This window comes from Seriola dumerili, unplaced genomic scaffold (genome assembly GCF_002260705.1).
Source record: "Seriola dumerili isolate Sdu_G_001 unplaced genomic scaffold, Sdu_1.0 BDQW01000538.1, whole genome shotgun sequence".
In the NCBI taxonomy this organism is placed as follows: domain Eukaryota; kingdom Metazoa; phylum Chordata; class Actinopteri; order Carangiformes; family Carangidae; genus Seriola; species Seriola dumerili.
Genome location: NW_019174793.1, coordinates 187,716 through 207,749, shown reverse-complemented (window position 1 = coordinate 207,749; position 20,034 = coordinate 187,716). Strand labels below are relative to the sequence as shown.

General features: G+C 40.9%; 1 protein-coding gene across 1 annotated transcript in view; it reads left to right on the top strand.

Moving 5' to 3' along the window:
• Positions 1–20,034, top strand: part of LOC111235889 (voltage-dependent calcium channel gamma-2 subunit-like) — an 84,243-nt gene that overhangs the window by 45,148 nt on the left and 19,061 nt on the right. The window contains exon 2 of the mRNA XM_022764462.1: positions 18,136–18,219. Within this exon, the coding sequence (XP_022620183.1) occupies positions 18,136–18,219 (84 nt within the window). The remainder of the gene's footprint in view (positions 1–18,135; positions 18,220–20,034) is intronic.

The window sequence follows — 20,034 nt, the reverse complement described above, 5'->3', positions numbered from 1 at the left end:
AAATAAATAAAAAATACAGAATAAAGTTTGTCACGCAGTTGTCAGTCCAAACAGGACAATAAAACAAGAACGATAGGCGGGAAGTTTCTCATAAGCAACAGGCCGTTCTGGAAACAGAAAAGCTGAGGCAGAAACACAAGAAAGAATCTGGCAGGTAACTGAGGGAAAGTGGCCAGTGTTTATATACTGAGGGAGCTAATTAGGAGAATTTGGGGCTAAAATCTCTGTGTTTACCAGCTGTTAGCTAGCTTCATCAGTGTTTGGCGCTGAACAGGTATTTACAGTGAATATGAGCTGATGCATGATGAGTATTAGAAAATTACGGGCTATAAAACCAAAACAATAAGATAATAGTTATTAAAATAATTAGCATATGTTGTCCTTTGAGCCATTGGTGGGAAAAAAAATTTTTAAGTGCAGCTTTAAGATCGGATTCATTTATTTTGGTTAAAGTGATAGTTTGGGTTATTGGACGCGGGGTTGTGTGGGTGAAAATATTCAAAATAAATCGTACACTTCAACTGATATTGGCTTTTTTCTGTGGGCATGTTTTTTAATTGGCTAAAACACGTTTTTGTGGATGGCTTCTGCTCCCGGCTGCTTCTCTAAACTGGCAGGGCGCTCATCTGAAGCTGCTGCAGGTAAAACACTGACTGTGTGTAACTACCTCTCATAACCCCACGTCAAATTACCCAAACTGTCACTTTAAGGTTTGGTTGGTTTTGGTTATGGCTGTACAGGGTTTCATTGACTTCATGGTAAAAATTCTGTTTGGACGCCTCAGTCAATTTCTTCCACTTCTTATATATTGTGATCAATACAGCAGTTTTTTATTTTTTTTTTAATTGACATGAGATCAGTCGTATGTACATGTGTCTACTTGACAAATCTGCACAATATGTGCAAATACATGATTTCCTGTGTCCCTCTGACCTGTTAATGGAGTGTTTATGGGCCACTACACTATCACCACTGGTTGCTATGGACCTATATGAGCTTTTGCACAGTCGTTGCTATGCAGGGAGAGAGAGAGCGGGAGCGATCGAGCGAGAGAGCCAGAGGCCCATGCAGTGGATGAGTCATAGCCCCCCCAGCCCTCCCTCCCCTCACACTCATATCCCCTGCTCTCCTTCCACTGACTCAATGGGACCTCACACACACAAACACACACAGTCGGGCGTATACATGCATGTGTGTGAACACAGAAACAAACACACACAGAGCTCCTGGTGGTTTCTTACCAATCCTCTCAGTGGTAGCCAAACCTGTTAACATGTCTCCCCTGTGGATAACGGTTAATGGCTCATATTCATTTGCATGTAGGCACACACGCACACACGCACACACACACACACACACACACACACACACGCACGCACGCACGTACAAATATACAGCCGTACACGCACAGATGTGCTTGTGGACATGCCTGTGTAAATGCAAAGCTGCACACACACACATACGCATACAGTTCATATATACACACTGTCAGTGCACGCACACATTTCATGCACAAATGCAGGCACATGCATGAACACATGCACACAGTCACACACAAACACAAATGTACTGTATGTTCTTTTTCAAATATGAACACACACACACACACACACACACACGCACACGCACACACCTCCCTCACAACACTCTGCCCTCAACAGCCACTGCTGAGGTGTTGTTTGAGGGAAGCACTTAACCTCGTGGCTGCTGTACTGTATGTTCTTTCACAAATATACACACACACACACACACACACACACGCACACGCACACACCTCCCTCACAACACTCTGCCCTCAACAGCCACTGCTGAGGTGTTGTTTGAGGGAAGCACTTAACCTCGTGGCTGCTTATTGAAGGACTGTGGCTGAACTTTGAGGCTCTGAGGCGTGAATGTGTGTAACTGAATGAACAGACACATGAAAGCTCAGAAACGCTCAGGCACGTCTCCCTTTATAAATTGAGATGAGGGTTTCTGCATAATTGAAATTAGAATCTGTTAGAGCCCGACCGATATTGGGGTTTTGGGGCCGATGACGATACCGATATTAGGGAGTAAAAAAATTCCGATATCGATATATCGGCCGATATATATATATATATATATATATATATATACACACACACATATATATATATAAACACTTGTGAAAAAGATATGTAATGAAAGCAGGATATTTTACAGTTTAATAATAAACTTTATCGTCCAAAATGACATCAGTGCACTGCAACTGTAAACTTCACTGGGAATTAAATGAAATAAATAGCTATAAATGAAAAACATAAGAACAAATATGTATATATATATTATATATTTAACTTGAATGAAAACAAAGGATCAAATATACATAAAATGCTGCCTATATAACTTGACTTGACCCGAGCATTTCCACTGCATTATTGCATATCAGAGAATATATGCCCTGATACTGATATACAGTATATGTGATAGGCCAATATCAGCCGATATTATACATCCACAAGAAAATGGATGCCAACAATAAGTCTTGCTGAACGAATAAGCGACGGTCATGAAGTGAAGTTGGATGGACACAGAGGAAGACAAAGACAGAGAGAGATGAGAGGAGAAAACACCCAGGAATCTAGACCCTAACCCCACAGTCACAGTGCACAAACCTACAGGCAGCCCATTGTTTTCCTATTAATTTATACCAGCCATTAAACCTCAACCACAAAAACTACTTGGAGTCTGACCTGTTGGTCTCCAAACTGGTAACAAGATACAAATGAAGCTTATTAAGATAAAATGAGGCTCAATGGGTCACATTTTCATCTATAACTCTCAAATGTAATATCGTGACTTTTCGGGATGACTCAAAATGAACAAACAAGAAAACAAATCAACATGATTCGCATAGAAAACTAATGTTATGTTGTTAAAATCACAAGAAAAAAAATATGAAAAAAAAAAAGCTTGGCAAATATGGCAGATGAAGCTGCAACTAAGTTACTGGCCTTTTAAAATTCATGTTAACTTCATCATATGGAACAAAAAAAAAACAAAAGCAGACATCAACGAGGGGGGAGGAAAAGGGGGATGCTAGAAAGAAGTGGGGAAGGATGGAGTGAGAGAAAGAGGGAAAGAGAAGACCAGTGTTGCTGCTAGTATCTTGGTTATTTATAGTTTAAATGTCCTGGCTCTTTTTGCCTGAATTCATTGTCTGCCCCTCTCTGTCTCTTTCCTCCTCTCCCCCTCTAGCCCTCTCTCTCTCATTTTAACTCTCTCTCTCTCTCTCTCTCTTCCCCGCCACATCTCCCCACACCAAGCCTCCACATCTCTTTCTCTCTCCCTCTTTCTGTCTCCATTCTTTCCATCCCTCGTCTCTCGTCCGACTTCACCTCTGCCCTCTCTCCCTCCTCTCCATCTCTGTCGTTCTTTATATCCCTTTCCTCCCTTCCCCTTCATCTCTCTTCTCTTTCATTAGATATTGGGTCAGTGCTCCCTGCTCAACACCCCCCCCCCTCCCCTCCCCAGTCCCTCACAATCCACCCCACCACACCCCACCTCCTCACCGCGCCCCCGCCCAACGATGCTGCTGCACATGTGTGGTGTTTCTTTAGTAATGTTTACGCAATGGCCATCACAGACACCTGGGGGGATGGGAGGGTGGGGGGGTGGGGGGGGTGAGCGACATCTAGGCAGAGGAGAGTAAAAGAGAGAGAGAGAGAGAGAGAGAGAGAGAGAGAGAGAGCGAGAGAGAGAGAGAGAGAGAGAGAGCTTGCTCCTCATTGCTCATTGACCCACTATCTTGCCTGGTCTCATGGTCGCATCAGTCAAATCTCAACCTTCATGACCTAATGGCTGATTCTGACCCATTTACACTTGTGTTTTCCACTGCACCGTGAACGTATTTTAATGTGGTGTAATGTGTGACATTACAAACATCTTTTTCATTCAGCTTTTTTTTTTTTTTTTGCTCTGGAAATCAAAGTATATATAAAATAACACATTTGACTACATGTGTGTTTGTGGTGTGTATAACCAAAGCATAATATTCACAAGGTAATTGCACTACAGCAGCTGTGAGTCACTCTGTGAGCGTGTGTGCTGAAAGTAAGACCTCTTTTTAAATCATTTATTAGATCAATAGGCCACTGCATTTAATATGCATGGGCTCTTTTTTGTTTTAAGCAACAGAATATTCTCGGACAAACGAAGAGGATTATTTTAACATTTTCGAAAAATGTTAAACTTTTAAACATTTGAAAATCAATAACGATCCTGCCCTCAAAAAGTGATTATGCAAAGATGTTGGGATGACTCAGGACTCTCAGTTTATCCTGTAAATGTGGTTAATTAAATGCCAAAAATATTTAGTGAGGATAGTGTAATCTTCTGGGTCTGATTATCTCCCTAGTATAACTGTAACAATAATTTCCTTTCGCCAAAACGCATTTAAATAACGTGTGTCATCTCTGTGGCTTTATATCTGCAGCACTGGGCTGTGGAGATATTGTATGAGATGATATTGATACCATCACACCAGTAAAACACTATATAGCGTTACCAAATACTATCTTTTACCATTTTTATTGTGACCCTATACCTTCTTAATTTTCATTCTCTGATTTCCGAAGCGCTCAGATTTGTAATGTACGCCGAATCAGCTATTAGCAGTCTGTGTTTGCAATGTACCCATGGACGTACAGACAACTAGTTCTGTGGCATCTTTTTTCTATGATTTCTTAGCAGATTTGTGGATGTTTATTCATGGTGATCGGAGATAACGATCCTCCAGAAGAGTAAATCACATATATCATATCATATATGATAAGATAGATGATATAATACGTGTTCCTGCCTGTGTGTTAAGATTTGACTGAGTTGTGAGTCAGAAACTAAAATTCACCTAAGGCAGTATCTTTGCCCCATGCCCCCTCTCCGCACCCCCACTTCCTTCAAATCTCCCATGCCCTCTGGGGGGGGGGGGGGGCTTTTGGCTCCCGTTTTATATCCACTCCATTACAGATCATATCCTTTAATTTTCCGATGGTTGAAATGCGTCCGGAACGATGCGTTAAATCACAGAGGAGCCCAGTGAATATTTTATGTAATGTTAATCCCATCTGAATGGGAGTGTTTTTTTTTATTTTTTATCAAGCAGCATGTTTAACTGTTGGAGGTGAATTTACACATGCACACAGGCTTCATCATGTGCTTCACAATAAGCAATCCCTACATCATTTGAAACACAACAATCCTAATACGACTCTTTAAGGCAGCGGTTTGAGGTGCTTAGATGAACACTGTCCCATTGAAGTTTATACAATGAATTTGCAGCAGCAAATACATTTTGAAGGAAATACGCTCAACATACTGAGGAAATGTTATTAAAAAAACACATTTGCTAAGTTGCTCATGAAACTAAAAGTCTGATTAAAAAATGACTTTCTTATTTCATTTAAATTTGAAAAAACACAACTTTCCCTACAACATTTAAACCACAGTCTCTAGTGTCAAAGTCGTACACCTTGTACATCCACTATCCACCCTGACCACCTCCCTACAGTATGATTCCTGTGTGGTACATTAATGTCGCATTTCCTACACTTCAGAAAATGTTGGCAAGCCCAGGATTCAGGCAGCTGCTACATTTCCTTGCAAAGTGTAATTGGGGGAACAAATGAATACTATATAAACATCATTTCTAGGAGACAGGGTGGGTTGGTCCTGCAGCGTGAAGTTACTGTGAATCAGTTGAGCGCCTTACAAAAGTGAACATGGATCAGTGCACATTTACATTTCAGATAATTACAAAAGGGATATTTTTTTTTATTCTAGATTATTACTGTTATATTGCCAGTGTAACGTGTGTATTCACAGTGTTGCAATAATCTTAAAGGACTCACACATCACATGAAGTTTATAAAAGCTGAAATAATCAACACTGCCAGTGTCAAAATGCCAGGGAATATTCAGATATATATTCATTTATATTTTACTTGCTTTTATGACCCACCCTCACTGCAATGCACTGTAGACAACCGAGACCTCTGTCAGTCTCTCTTTCCTCTTTGTGTTCAGACTCTTGAACGTGTAAGAAGACGACCTAGTTTTTTAAACCTGTGAAACTAGCAGGTGGGTCCACCTCTACACACCTGGGTTTAAATCAACATACCTTCATTTTTAACTCTAATGGAGATGCTAAACCTTTCATATATACCAACTAAGTCATGTTGAACTATAGAAATATGATGCAAAAGGCATCTAAAGTATTTCAATTTCATGGAATTCTGCAATTCAGAAACACAAAAATAGGAGCTATATTTAAGAGAAAAAGCCAAAGACCAAGAGGTTAAAGTTGAAGAACTGACTCAACTTATTTTTGTAAATCTCCCGACAATAACAACACAACAATATAAATCCTAATCTGAGCTCACATCGCAGCGAGGCTCTGCTGCCCACCATGTTGTAACAGAGAGGATTTTGGGAGGATGTAATGTAGAACTGCAGAATGAGGCCAGGTAGCTGTTCCACATATAGCAGCCGGGTGTAATTTTATACAGGACCAAACATCTGTTGCCTCATTTATCAATAAGCTTTGTCGGGACACCATCAGCTTTGCGAGTCTCTCACATTTCTGTCACCTCACTGTCTCTCACATCTCTTCTGTCTGTCTCTTTCCATCTCTTCATTTCCTCCTTTCACCCACCCACCCCCCCCGTGCCAAAGGAATTTATCAGAGTGGGAGGCGGGGGAGGAAAACATTGCAGAAAGTTTCTACTAAACAAAACTAGGATAGAGGAGTGAAGGGACCAGGGAGAGAGCTGAGGGATTTCTCAAAAGGGGGACAGTGTGGTTGTTTGCAGGATTGTTTAATTGTTTGACCCTGAGCTGTTCTGAATACAGTCTGAACATTCATGCACTAAAATGGCAAGTGTGCACCTATGGATGGGGGTGCACATCACCAGCTTCATTGTCCTACAGTACAGCACTAGCCTCATGTTTTCCCCCTTTATATTGCACCTTATTTTCAGTCATTTTTACAATTATACGTTTATGTGCAATGCTTTTGTCAAACTCTGGTCATTTACAACAACAGAATCTACATTTTATTGTTGTAAAATGGTGCATTTAATTTGTGTGGAGATTTTGCAGGGAGTGTAATTGTGGTTAACTTTGACACAGGAATTTGCAAACTGCCTTGACAGTGTTGAGCCTTGTGGGAACTGAGAGGAATTGTGGGAAGCTATCACATAAGCTTTGTCGTACCATCTCACTGTATCTAACCCAGCCCGTATAAGCAAAGTAAATCTGGCCCATACTTGGGCCACGTGGTTGTTTTTTCTGGCCCAGCATCAAGCCTGTGCCATGGCCCGAATCTGGCCCATATACAGCATGCTACTTCCACATCTGGACCAATTCTGGCGCACACACAGAAAATCTTCGGCTTCAGCTGTCAATCAGCTGGAATCTGCCTAGATGTGGAAGTATATGGGCCAGACTCAGGCCAAGGACACAGGCATATGTTGGGCCAGAAGTGTAATGTTGTTGTCTGGGAGGTGTGTGTGTGTGTTAGTGTAAACCAGTCATCACAGTTTGCAGTCAGTCATGAGACAGGCTTCCTTGAATTAACTATGTTAGCTTGTATTGTGGTCAGCGACCAAGAGCACAAGTAATCACAACATCTCATCTTTTGCCAGGAGGTGTGGATGAATTTCACTGTGCCACTTTTTTTTGTTGTTGTGTGTAACTAGGCACTTAAATCTTAATAGCCTCCCTGTTTTCACCACACAGTTGTTGCCTGATTTTATTTTACCGGTAGGATTTGGAGAGAATGTTGTATCTCCAGCTACATCTGGTAGTGTCAGGCTGCTGTACGTGTTTTGGAGATTAGCGAGGTGGTTTAATGTGCTCTGAAAATCTGCGCCCGTTGTTCAAGAATAGTGTGCACTCAAGTTGTAACACTCTTGTCCTGAGAGTGCTACATACTGGTGACACAGTCCTACTTTCAACAGCTGAAAAAGAGCTGCAGCTCTGTCCCAAAAAAAAAAAAAAAAAGTGTTACCGTTTTTCCTGCTCTCAAAAATTACTTGAAAAAGTTTGGTAACTTAAAATTAGATTGTGTGTATATTATTAAAGAAGATCCCAGTGCTGAGCTAATTTAGGAGATGCATAACGCTACATGCTGGATACACACATGAAGAATGCATGATGGGAACTTAGCAGATGCAGTAATGGTGATGCTAACATGCTTTTACATTATATAAGTCGCTAGCTGAGATCTAAGTGGCGTTGTTGCAACACGGTGCTTCTCACACGTTGAGCTTGTAAGATTCGGCAGTTTCCTCTCAGCAGAAACACGACTAAAGCCTGAAAAGAGCAAACACTGAGACGTGCACGTCAAGCAGGTTTGCTTGTTGTGTTCACTGGTTCCTGTTGAAAAGAAACACAGATGTCGATACTTCACTGTGGGGGACACCTGTAAGCCACTGAGCTCTTCAAGTAGTATATTTCTCTTTTTTATCCTCCATTCCACTTTAATATAATTTTATACAGAACTCCAGTCATCATATTCCACAGTGTCATTACTCTGCTTACAGTAAGCATATACTTCACCAGAGTGGTCTGAAACAAGCAGACAGGAGTCTTCGTTAAAGCAATACTCCATCTACAATCTGTCTTTTGAGTATCAAAGACTTCCACTTAAGAATCATATTTATCTTGCAGCTTGCGGTTTATGTCTAATTCCAATTTTCAGCATCCACACTTGCACTGAGCTACTGAGGTCGACAGTACGGGAGTGGAAGTTGGAGGAGATGGCTTGACTTCACATCCCATTACAGTCTTTTTCTACACTCTTTCCTCATCTTTAATAAGTTTTACATAATCCAGAGTTTTGCAGAATCGTCACGATCTGTCTGGCAATTATATTAGTTTAATATCCGATTCCATTTCTTGCCAAGAGTTAGATGAGAAGATTGCCAACACCTGGTTAGCTCAGCTCAACACAAAAACAGAGGGGAGCAGCTAGCCTCTAAAGCTCAGTAAATGACACATTACACATCTGTTTGTTCAAGCTATACAATAATGTCTAGTGTAAAAATGACAAGTTGGACTTTTAGTGTCAGACTACTTCTTGTGCAGGTGCAATGACTTTTCACACTTTGCTGCTTGTAAAAGAAAAATTTAGCACCTTCTCGGTTCAAAAATAAATAACCAAAGAGGTGGAGCATGAGTGGAGCCGAGACTTTGCTGCAATAACTGTGGCAAGCATATGCTCCTGTTAGCATCGTTAGCATAGCTGAGCGTCTGGTGTCTCGCTGGAAGGCTAACCCAAGGCTAATTAATTGGTTGGCTAATTAGTTAGTTAACAAGATAAGCTATCAAGCCAAGTATAGTGAGCACAGACACCGCTAACTGCTAATTAGGGTTAACATATAAATAAAATAATACTACAGTGTCACTAACCTCAAAAAAACAGCAGCACAGACTTCCGCAGGTGCTGTTCATCACTTACCGGCACAGCACCTCATATTATTTGTCTGATATTTACATGAAAAATCCTCCAAAAGGCACAAACATCCCAAACACGGCAGAGAGGTCACGATCGATCAGTGACTTGAATTAGCTGAGCTGATGTTCAACAGGAAGCTTGGACTGTTACAGAAACAGCCACACCCTCAATTATGTATAGGCTGAACTTTAAGCCTGAATAAAATTTAAACGGAGGAGTTATATAAAAATTCACAGTTGTCATGAAGTGTAAATTAGCTGTAAACATGTTTATTTCTGCAGTTTTTTTTCAACAAGGGAATCTATGAGGATTGACTCTCTTTTGGAGCCAGTCTCAAGTGGCCACTCCTGCTCTTCCACCGGTCTGAAGCATTTTACCTGAGATCAGTCATTTCAACACTTTGAGCAATTTGAGCAGTGATGAACATATTTGGACTGAAAGTCTGAACACCTGGTTATGGGACGGTCTCTGGCCACCTGGCCTCTGTGGCGCCCTCCACCACATTGCTCATATCCTGCCAAATTACAATTAACCAGCCATTAGCTGCTTTCTGTTACGTGCCACATGACACAACACTGCTCCATTTCCCCGTCTCAACAATCAAAGACAGGATGGAGGCTTTTTCAGCAGCGAACCCCAGCAGTTTTCTTTCTTTGTCAACTACACATCAAACTAATTTATGAGTTGTGTGTGCACAAATGTGCGTGCCTGCTGATAGGAAAAGTAATTGCTTACTCTAAATTGGTTAGAGCAAATAGGCTGAGAATCTAATTCTGCATTTATTACAATTATCTTTAATAGGTCTCTCCATTGTCGAATGTGCTCTGAAATTGTGTGGAAATGAATTGGGCTGTCCGGGTTCAAAGATTAAAATGAAATACCGCTCACAATGAAGTTGTTTAATGAAGTGAACGCTTTTTCAGTCACTCTGTTCTCTTTTTCTTGAAGTAAAAAACATCTTCTAAGTCAGAGTTTTTATCCGGAAATATGTGTTTCCAGCAAAGTTTGTTCTAAATATTATAGATACTGCGCTGAGATTTATTTAATGTTCTTTTTATCCCCAATTTTTATTTTTACAATGACACACTTAACAGTAAAACAAAGTCAACAAAGAGATAATAAACACTCACAAGAGGAGGGATGTTTGTGTTCATTGTTAGATGTTTTGGTAACTATCAAGACGAAACACATTCACTCTGCCTACTCTTTTTGCAGAGGTGATGCTCCGCTTTTCCTCGATTTCTCCCATCTGAGATTTCAGATGATCAAAAAGGATTATTAAAGTTTTTTCCATGTAAATAACAAAAAAAAAACTCTTTATGCAGCCACATTAAGAAGAGTCATGAATTGATTATTGAACGGGGTCAAGTGTTCTGGGGGACCCTAAGCTGGATCCTCTGTTTGAAGGGACAGTCTGAAATTAACATTTCTTATTGATAAGTGTCTGAAATAATATATTTTTATTAAAAGAAACTTCCCTACACTATACAGTAAACTACTTCTACTACTATAAAGCTTAAAATGGATTATAAATTATTTGTTTTAAGGTATTACTGGTATCAATATATTACACCTTTTTAGGTATTGTATGTACATGGTAGAATATACAACAGAGAGCTTAAAAGAGGCAGTTCAACTTTGTTAAAACTTTATTGGGGTCACAGGTTTGCTTTAATGGGTTTTTATAATATTTCCTATAGTATGAGTATAAGTGTGAATCTGCTGTGGCGGGGCAGTTTGAAGAGGACGGGTCTCTCTTCATCTCGAGAATGAACAAAAAAAAGACAACAGGACACCAGAACCTTATACATGAATGAATCAGCCTTACTGCTGCTGGTTGTTGTAAACAGAAACTATTGGCATCAGCTGTTGGACATAGGCTTACTGTACCTCCGTGGTCCAACTCTGCATAAACCTGCCACTGTCTATCTCCTCTTTTGTGGCAGCCGACCAGCCCAGCTCCTCTCGCAATAACCGGGAGAGTTGGCAGCTTCACTGTAATAGCTGTAACAGCTCCTTCTGCACCACCTGTTCACTGCTCCCGCTCTTTTTGGCATAACCACACCCACTGTAATCCAAAAGCCAGTAGCTACAGAAAGTATAATTGTTTTTTTTTTTTTTAATGGTGTCATCAGTTAATATTTAAAATATCACTGAAAAAGATGCAAAACAACAGCAGGTGAGCAGAAAGCCTTGAAGGCATCTGTGCCCAGGGTCCACAGGTGGAGTTGTTGTTTTACTGTATCCATTTTAGAATAAAGCAATAAGCTGAAGTTCAGTTCATGTGGCGGTTTATATTCAATACAGACGTGGAAGCTACAGAATACAAATAAATGTTCATAAAGGCATGAAAGGAGTGGGGGGGTAAAAAGAGCATCACTCGTGAGAAAATCTTCTCCTGGATGAATTAACATTAACACATCAAGAAGAGAAAAGAATCACATTTTCTGTGCATCACACTTGTAATCGACTGAACGGAGCCAATAGCCATCTTTGCAGCACAATACATCCCCTTTTAGGTCTCTGATCTTCATCCACCTTTGCGGCTGAGGGATTACTTTAATGGCATTTTAGCATACAGATAGACTGAGCTGTCATTTGCATAAAGAATAAAGACACAATGCCAAATATTTGCATAACACACAGCGCTGGCTCAGAGGAGGGCGTTTGTACTTTACATTACATCTCTTATTGTCACACACACACTTTGTGCTGCATCTCAGTGAGTGGGTTAGGATGTTAATACTTCATAAAAAGGATGTCTGCTAGTGTTTCATCACACTAACAGCCATGAGATCAGTCGACAAGCAGTCTTCTGATTGGCTCGTGACAGTAGGGCGGGTCAACTGGGGTCTCTTCTTATTGGTATAAATCATCTGCAGTGTGTCACAGAGGCCCCTCTTGCTGAGAGGGTAAGTGGGTGATGGAGCCGTCCTGACCCCTGAGGTGCAGGTTGGTCTCAGAATAATAGTATCTGTTCCATGTTTAAGCACGATGTATAATTTAACAGGGCCAATTTGGAAGAGTGACACCTCATTATTACGACTGTGGAGAGAGAACGGGCAGCGTAGCGAAGGAGGGTTTTTTCTCAGAAGGGAATTTTATACGGTTAGAGACATGTTTGTTTGTTTCTGTATGAGTAAAAGACTGGTTTACATTTCTGTACATTAGAAAACATGAAATTAGAAACATACTGTTGGGTCATTGAGTGCAACTCCAGTGTATGAAGAGAATAATAGTTGGATACACATTTGTTTCGTTCATTTCTGTTCTGCATTTAACCCCTAAATCAACAATGAAATAAGTGCCAATAATTACATAAGAAATTGTTGTGAATGAATGAATTTTATTATCTTTAATTATCCACCCAATTGTTGTTAAAAAAGGATCATCATAATTTAGATTAATGTTGGCATATACTCGTGCAGAGACTGGGTGTATTTACATTTGCTTTTTGCAAGGAATGCAAGGTGAAGGTGAAGTTGTCTTAAACTGCAGAAAACTTAGCGTCACGACACGAGAACTGAACCTGCAACTTAAGGCTACAGGAAAAGGCGTTTCAAGCGGTTACACATCCAAGGCCGCATTCACACAGGTGTCTGCAGTTGCTTTGCACTGCAAGTGTTGGTGTGTAGAGACTGTGATTGATTGACAGCTCTTTCACCTTTCGCTCAATGTTGCTGCACCCATTAGGGCGGGATAACTTATCCATTTATGATTCTTATGAATGTTAGTTTCCTAATATAATCCCCATCCTGCTCCACCCAACATCAACCCGAGGAGAAGTCTAACTGACAACACCTGTGTGTGTGTGTGTGCGTGTGTGTGTGTGCAGAGCCTTTAAAGGTGAGATAAACAGGCCCTTTTTCACAGCAAACAATTTGACATATGACAGGTGTTGCTAATAACATTAACGATGGCACTGTTGTATTCATGTGTCCTTGTGAGCCACGACAGTGTGACAGTGAGCCGGCAAGCGCAATACCAGGAGCCTGAAACCATCAAAGCAGCTAAAGGGAATTCAGCCATCATTAGTTTAATTATTTACACCTGTGCTTTTCTTACTGTGATGATTTACTTTTCTCTCTGTCTTACTCGTCCACCCACATTAACTCTTTCAAACCCAAAGAGTGAGCTTTAAAAAAAAAAAAAAAAAAAAAGAACATGCTCTCACAGCTCCTCTTATACTGTGATGCAGCTTTTAATGGGGCTATTTGTAAGTGCTGCTATTGCTACATAGCCAGCGTTAGCATTAACAGCAATCTAACCTCTTGTATTATAAAGACAAGAAGCCACGTTTGGCGCCAGAGAAATCTTACAAACCCTTTAAGTAAACACTTTAGAAAGACTGTCAATCCTGACAGACATTGTTCTGCATTATTAAACTTCCCAATCAGCAAAAACAGCAAATATGTGAAATCACTGTAAAAGACAGATTACTAGCTGTGACTCAAAAAAAAAAAGTCAAAAAATGTTATAGTCATGGATAAACCTACTGGGCATATTAAAACACAGATATGAGCTGCTGATCGACCCATCTGATGACAAGAGAGTGTGTGTCTCTACAGCGCTCAGATAACTGGAAAATGAATGTGAAATAATTGAGACTCATGCAAGAATAAAAAAAATGCTGATATTTTAGATCCCCATTTGATTCGCTTTGATTTCTGGCCATCTGTTCGTGTCAGTATTATCACCGAATCTCAGATGATGACATAATCTAATGCTCAGGCTGCACAGGTTTCTTCCCTGTCGAGACAATAAAGTGTGTTCTTAATTTGAATTGCAGAAAGAGTAAAGGAAGAGCGAGAGAGAGGGAGAGAGGGGGAGAGGAGGAGAGGAGGGCTGAGCTGCCAGCTCAGTTCAAATGGGAATCTGGTCCTCGGGGTGCACGCACATGCATGTATGTGAGAGACAGACAGAAGAGAGCGAGGGAGGGAGAGACAGAGAGAGGGAGGGTTGTGTGTGAGAGAGAGAGATAGCAGAGAGAAGGAAGGGAAAATGCAATTCCAGATTACATGTGCTTGTGCTGCAGCGTGGGTGGGCATGTGTTGGAGGGAGAGAGGGAGGGAGAGAACGAGAGAGAGAGAGAGAAAGAAAAGAGAGAGCAGTGATGGAGGAAGAGAGTGAAGATGATGGAGTTTCTGGTCGTGTGAATGGATGTGTTTGACATAATGTGGGATATTCACATGGAGACACTAGTGCTCAGAACAATAAATTCAAACCGAAAACCAAACACAGATACAAAGAAGTGTTATTATTAAAGTTGAGGGAGTCATGGTACAGCAGTGCATTTGCTGTATCTTCTACTTTGCACATCTCCTAGCAACCACGGCAGACACCATTTTGAATGTTTTATAATGCTGTAGCTACATGCATGTTAGATGGTTGAGTAAATAACATATGATATGTACAGATTGTTGAACTCAACGAGTAAGTGTATCATCTAATGCTCTTGTTTCTTCTCCTAAACACTCCTGCTAAACCCACAGATGCTAATATTTCTCCTGCTCATAGAATGGCGTCACTGACCCAGTAGAAGTTGTAAAAATGTTTGTAATCTTAAGCCCCTTTTCCACTAGTCAAAAAACATGCTAAGACCCACTAATATTTTGCTTTCGTCAGCAATGGAAAAGGATACAATCTGCATTCAACGCGGGTCAAATGACTCTACAAGTCCTATTGATCGGCTCCAGCTCCAATCCGCAGCAGTGTAAGCGTCACACCTAGGTGAACATGCTTATTTAGCCCCTCTTCCATGCTGTGGGGTCTTTAAGATCACCCATACTGTAAACAGACCTGTCACGCGTCCAGCATGGTGCTGTTGAACCAGAAGCACCGCAGCTACACTTCGCTCTGGGATGAAAGAGTGAGTGCAGCCCCGTAATAAGTTTCAAAAACACACAATCATCGATCAGAGCATGTCTCGCCATGTATTCCACTTTTACAAAGCCAAAAAGGTTAATATTATAAACATGATAAATTCTTCTTTGTTTTTCAATCCAAAACCGTTGGTCCTGGATCACACTGCAAGACTCACTCTCCGACAGACAATTTGGAGTTCTCTCGACCAATGACAGCCTCGGAAATGTAACACCCAATTCTCACAATTTCAATGTCTACAAGCCAGCCATTCAGAGTAACATCTGACATGCCTCCAATTGATATTGAAACAGATGTCCAGCAAGATTTTATTACACTTTATACACTTTAGACACTACACACTTACCCTTACACAAAAGCTATCTGAGGTTAAAGTTGTGCTCATGCAACTTCTGTATGTCTAGATGATAACACTCTCAGACGCATCATTGCCATGATATTAACATGAATGCAGCAGGGAACAACTGGAAAATATCCTGTTACTCACGGAAAGACAAAGCCAATAAGATCCGTCAGTAATAAACCTGCAACTGAACAAATAATGACGTAATGTTTTTGATACTAACGGCTCAGCCTTTTATAAATACAGAGAGCTCCTTCCTGTCTACTGGAGGGCAAACTTCATCACCTGAGAGACCTCTTCTCATCAACACTTTGAACTCTTATTTCTATACTCACTTCAATTAAAGACTCTTGATTACACGTGGCGTGATTGAAGTTTATTTAACTTTGTAGTATCCCTCACATTTGCACAACAAATAGTTATAGTAAGTAACTGAGACAAGAGGCCATGTGAATGTGAGGCTATTTCCTCCTGAAACACAGTGCTTTTGTTCATCACAGTCCCCCGTGGAACTGAACAGGATTTCAACACACAGCTCCACACACAGTTCACATTGAAAATTATGAAATGATGAAAGCATTTTGTGGCATGCTGAAAGATTTCTGAGCCGCTTCCTGGTGAAATATCTTTAATGTATCTATCAAAGTCTGCCTGACGAAAAACACTTTGTTCGCCTGAGTGTTTGCTGAGGTGTGTTAAAGATATGTAAATATGAAACAGGCTTGTGGTAGAGTCCTGTCATCATTTTTTATTTCACTTTTATGTCTCAGGCTTTGGTATAAAATTGCTCTTTTTCTCTGTGGCCATGATGAAAATGCAAAACATCTGAAAACTTAGCCGTTAGTGCTCGCACCATGATGAGTGAGAAAGACAGCCAGCAAGGCTCTTGACAATAAGGCTGATGCTACAGAATGCGAGAGAGTGTGTGTGTGTGCGTGTGTGTGTGTGTGTGTGTAACCGATGCCCATTTGAAAGCCGGGAACTACTCTTTCGTCCTTCAAACGCCAATTAACAAGGGCCCATTTAATTGCAGTGGTTTGGGAGGGCATACAATTACCACTGGAGCTGAACCAAGCTACACACACACACACACACACACACACACACACACACACACACACACACACACACACACACACACACACACACACACACACACCTTACCAACAGTGGACTGGCAGGCTATGCTGAATAAGCGTGGACCGCTTTTTGTTGTAATTTTGAAAAAAAGATAAAAGAAATACAAAATTTTAATTCAACTTCTTTTATAACTTTGAATTTTGCTATTGGTCTACATATCAAACAGAGGCCCACAGCCTGCAGTGGAGCTGTGGTGACTACAGACTGGAACATGAATACATACAAAGGGGCTTTCTTGGTGCCGATCAAAACTGGATTATATCACTTTTAAACATTTAAACATCTTGCTTTTTAAAATATTGTGAATATAATCATGTAGAGTTCCCTGTGGCTATTAAGCCAATATAGTACTGGCTAATGTAGTACTAGCTTTTTTATTATGGTTACAGCAGGATTGGTTTTGACAGTCCAGGTACCAAAGATGGGCAGGATATGAACCAAAGTCACAGGCACAAACTAATCTTCCACGCTACTAACTGCACTTGAAACTTTTCTCTGGGTGCTGGACTTTAAAAATTCACTGATAAGTATCAAAACCACATCCTCAGAACAGAAGCAGTCCTCTAACACTGAGGTATTTGATGAAAGTGCTGCTGATTTAAGACATGACCAAGAGTGGACCTCCAAAATGTCCCCCGCTGGTCTGAGTAACAATGGGAATGTCCACTGTTGGATAGGAACGCCAGCACACACAAACCATCTTAATGAGCGGCACTATCAGCAGTTCTTCTTTCTTTGTCCCTCATTTGCATTTTTGCTCCCTCTCCCCTTTTGCCACCTCCTCCTCACCCTCCCGTCTGCACGACCAAGGTGTTTAGATTGAACTCCTCCTGTCTTCTTCTTCCTCCTCTGTCTGTCACTTTCTGTGATGTGTTTCCTTCAAAGCTGTTGACAAATCTCTGTACCTCTAATTGTCGTCTTTGTCTTAATCTTTGCATCTAAGCTTCCTCTCCTCTTTACTTTTCCTAATCACTTTAAGTATTTCTTGAGTTGCTCTCCCACTTTCCGCCTCCTTTTCTCTCCCCCCCCTTCACCTTTTTCTGACTCATTTCTCAGATTACCTTTCTCCTGTCCTTCTACATCTCTATTTTCTGTATTTCAACTGTCGTTAATTTTCCCTGCAATGAGTGGGCATTTAACAGGACTTGTGAGAAGGATACACATTGACACATTAGATATTTTTTTTCTTATTCCAATGAATGATTATGTTTTATTTGGTGTGAATAATTTAAATTCTTTGACATCTAATTCTCTCTCCCCTCCCCTCTTTCTTTGTTTTATTCTCACACAGGTTCTTTTAAAGGCATGTGTAAGCAGATAGATCACTTCCCTGAGGATGCTGACTATGAGGCGGATGCTTCTGAGTACTTCCTACGTGAGTCCGTCCATCCATCCATCTCCATATTCATGTTTTTTGCTTAATCTTTACTGTGCATTTGTTCTTGAAATTTCCCTTTTCTGGTCATATCAAAATATTAATATTTACTTAGCGCTTCTGTAAGGCGTGGTGTTAACCTTTACAGTGTTTTAGAGCTCATTTTGTAAAATAAATCAAACTCCTATTGTACCTGAATACTGTTGGCATAACATTATTGTTCTTGGAGTAAAACACAATTTAATATGATATTATAACAGCAGTATTGACTAGGTTTTGCAAACATGTTGAGGTGTGAAGCAAAGCACCATGCAGAACCATATTTAGATATATGCTGAAAATACCAAGGTTTCCAAAGAGATGAAACGGAGAAATGTGTGTAAAACAAGTGTGATTTAGTTTCAGCGATGTTTTAAAACAAGCAGAAAATATACTGAATATGTGGGATCACTGATGTTTCAGCATTATATAAAGTATCAGTGCGATACAAGGACATGTCAGCATCAACCGTGCCACCTAAAAACTCTCACCTGTTTAAGCTTGACGTGAGAAGGAGAGACAAAAAGGAAGGTATAGGAGAATAGCAGGAAGCCGTTTGACGAAAAGGGGGAATGAAGGGAGACAACAAGAGTTAGAAGTAGAGGGTCGAAGATAAAGAGTAGCACAACGCTGAAGAGGAGAAACTGGAGAAGACAGTGTAAAGTTAGAGGAGGAGGAGCAAGAGGTGGAAGTCGGAGGATGAGGAGGTGGTCAGGGATGTGAAGGAGGGAGAGGGACGGGTACTTGGAGGAGGGTACGAAAGGAGAGAAGGACGAGGTGACAGGAGAAAGGCAAAAGACAAGGAGAAGGGAAGGTTGGGGAGGTGAAGGACAAGGAGTAGGGTACCAGTGCAGCACTGTTGCTTTCCCAGCGGCTTGCCAATTAGGACACTTTCTTCTATAAATACTCCAGGCTCTGCTATGTGGGTCACACCTCTCCCTCTCCTCCTTCCTTCCATCCATCCCTTGCCTCCTCCTCCTTCTTGCTTTCCATCCATCTGTCTGTCCATCTCCACCGAGGCCTTGCACGCGTGTCTGACAGCTGGTGGTTGGAGGCTGAGGGTTGGAGTGTGGGGATGATGGGGAAGAGGACAGAGAGGGAACTGAAGTTGGTGTCGGGTTCGCTTGAAATGACTTTTAAAAATGTTTCTGGAAGTTTTAAGATAGTTTGGCGAGAAGAAGGATGCACCAGATATTCAAACTGTCTGAATTTCTAAGGGTGGTAGGTTTCTCAGGAGCTGTTTAATGACTTTCTGAGCGCGCCCTCAGTGCTGAACAGTATTTTTTTTTTTACACAGGTAAAGGTGGAAGCAGCACCCATGCCAAAAATTGTAACCAGTCTGATAAATAATCCCTGACACAGATAAAACATGAATTGATTGGTGCTCTGGTATCCTTTACAGCGGCGTGGCCACAGAAACAGTAGTTGCCAGTTTTGGGAAGGAGGATGGAGCCTGCTATCTATTTTGAATTGACTGTATTGGCCCAGATGAACCACTGATCTCGCATTGCTCCCTTTCCTGCTGTGCATCACCATGGAAACTGAAATATCTCTGTACTTTTAGTGTCATCAATAAGTGGATTAGGGTATAATAGATGATTTTCTCTCCTTTTACTTTTTATCATAGTAAAGATAACTTTTCTCAGGTTATGGTCTTCCAATGACAAATACAGTTCATTCAGTATTCGGACCCCTTCATTTCGTTCACATCTTATAAGATTTGTTATTTAACTCCATTTTCTCCCACATTCCCATAATGGCAAAGTGAAAATGTTA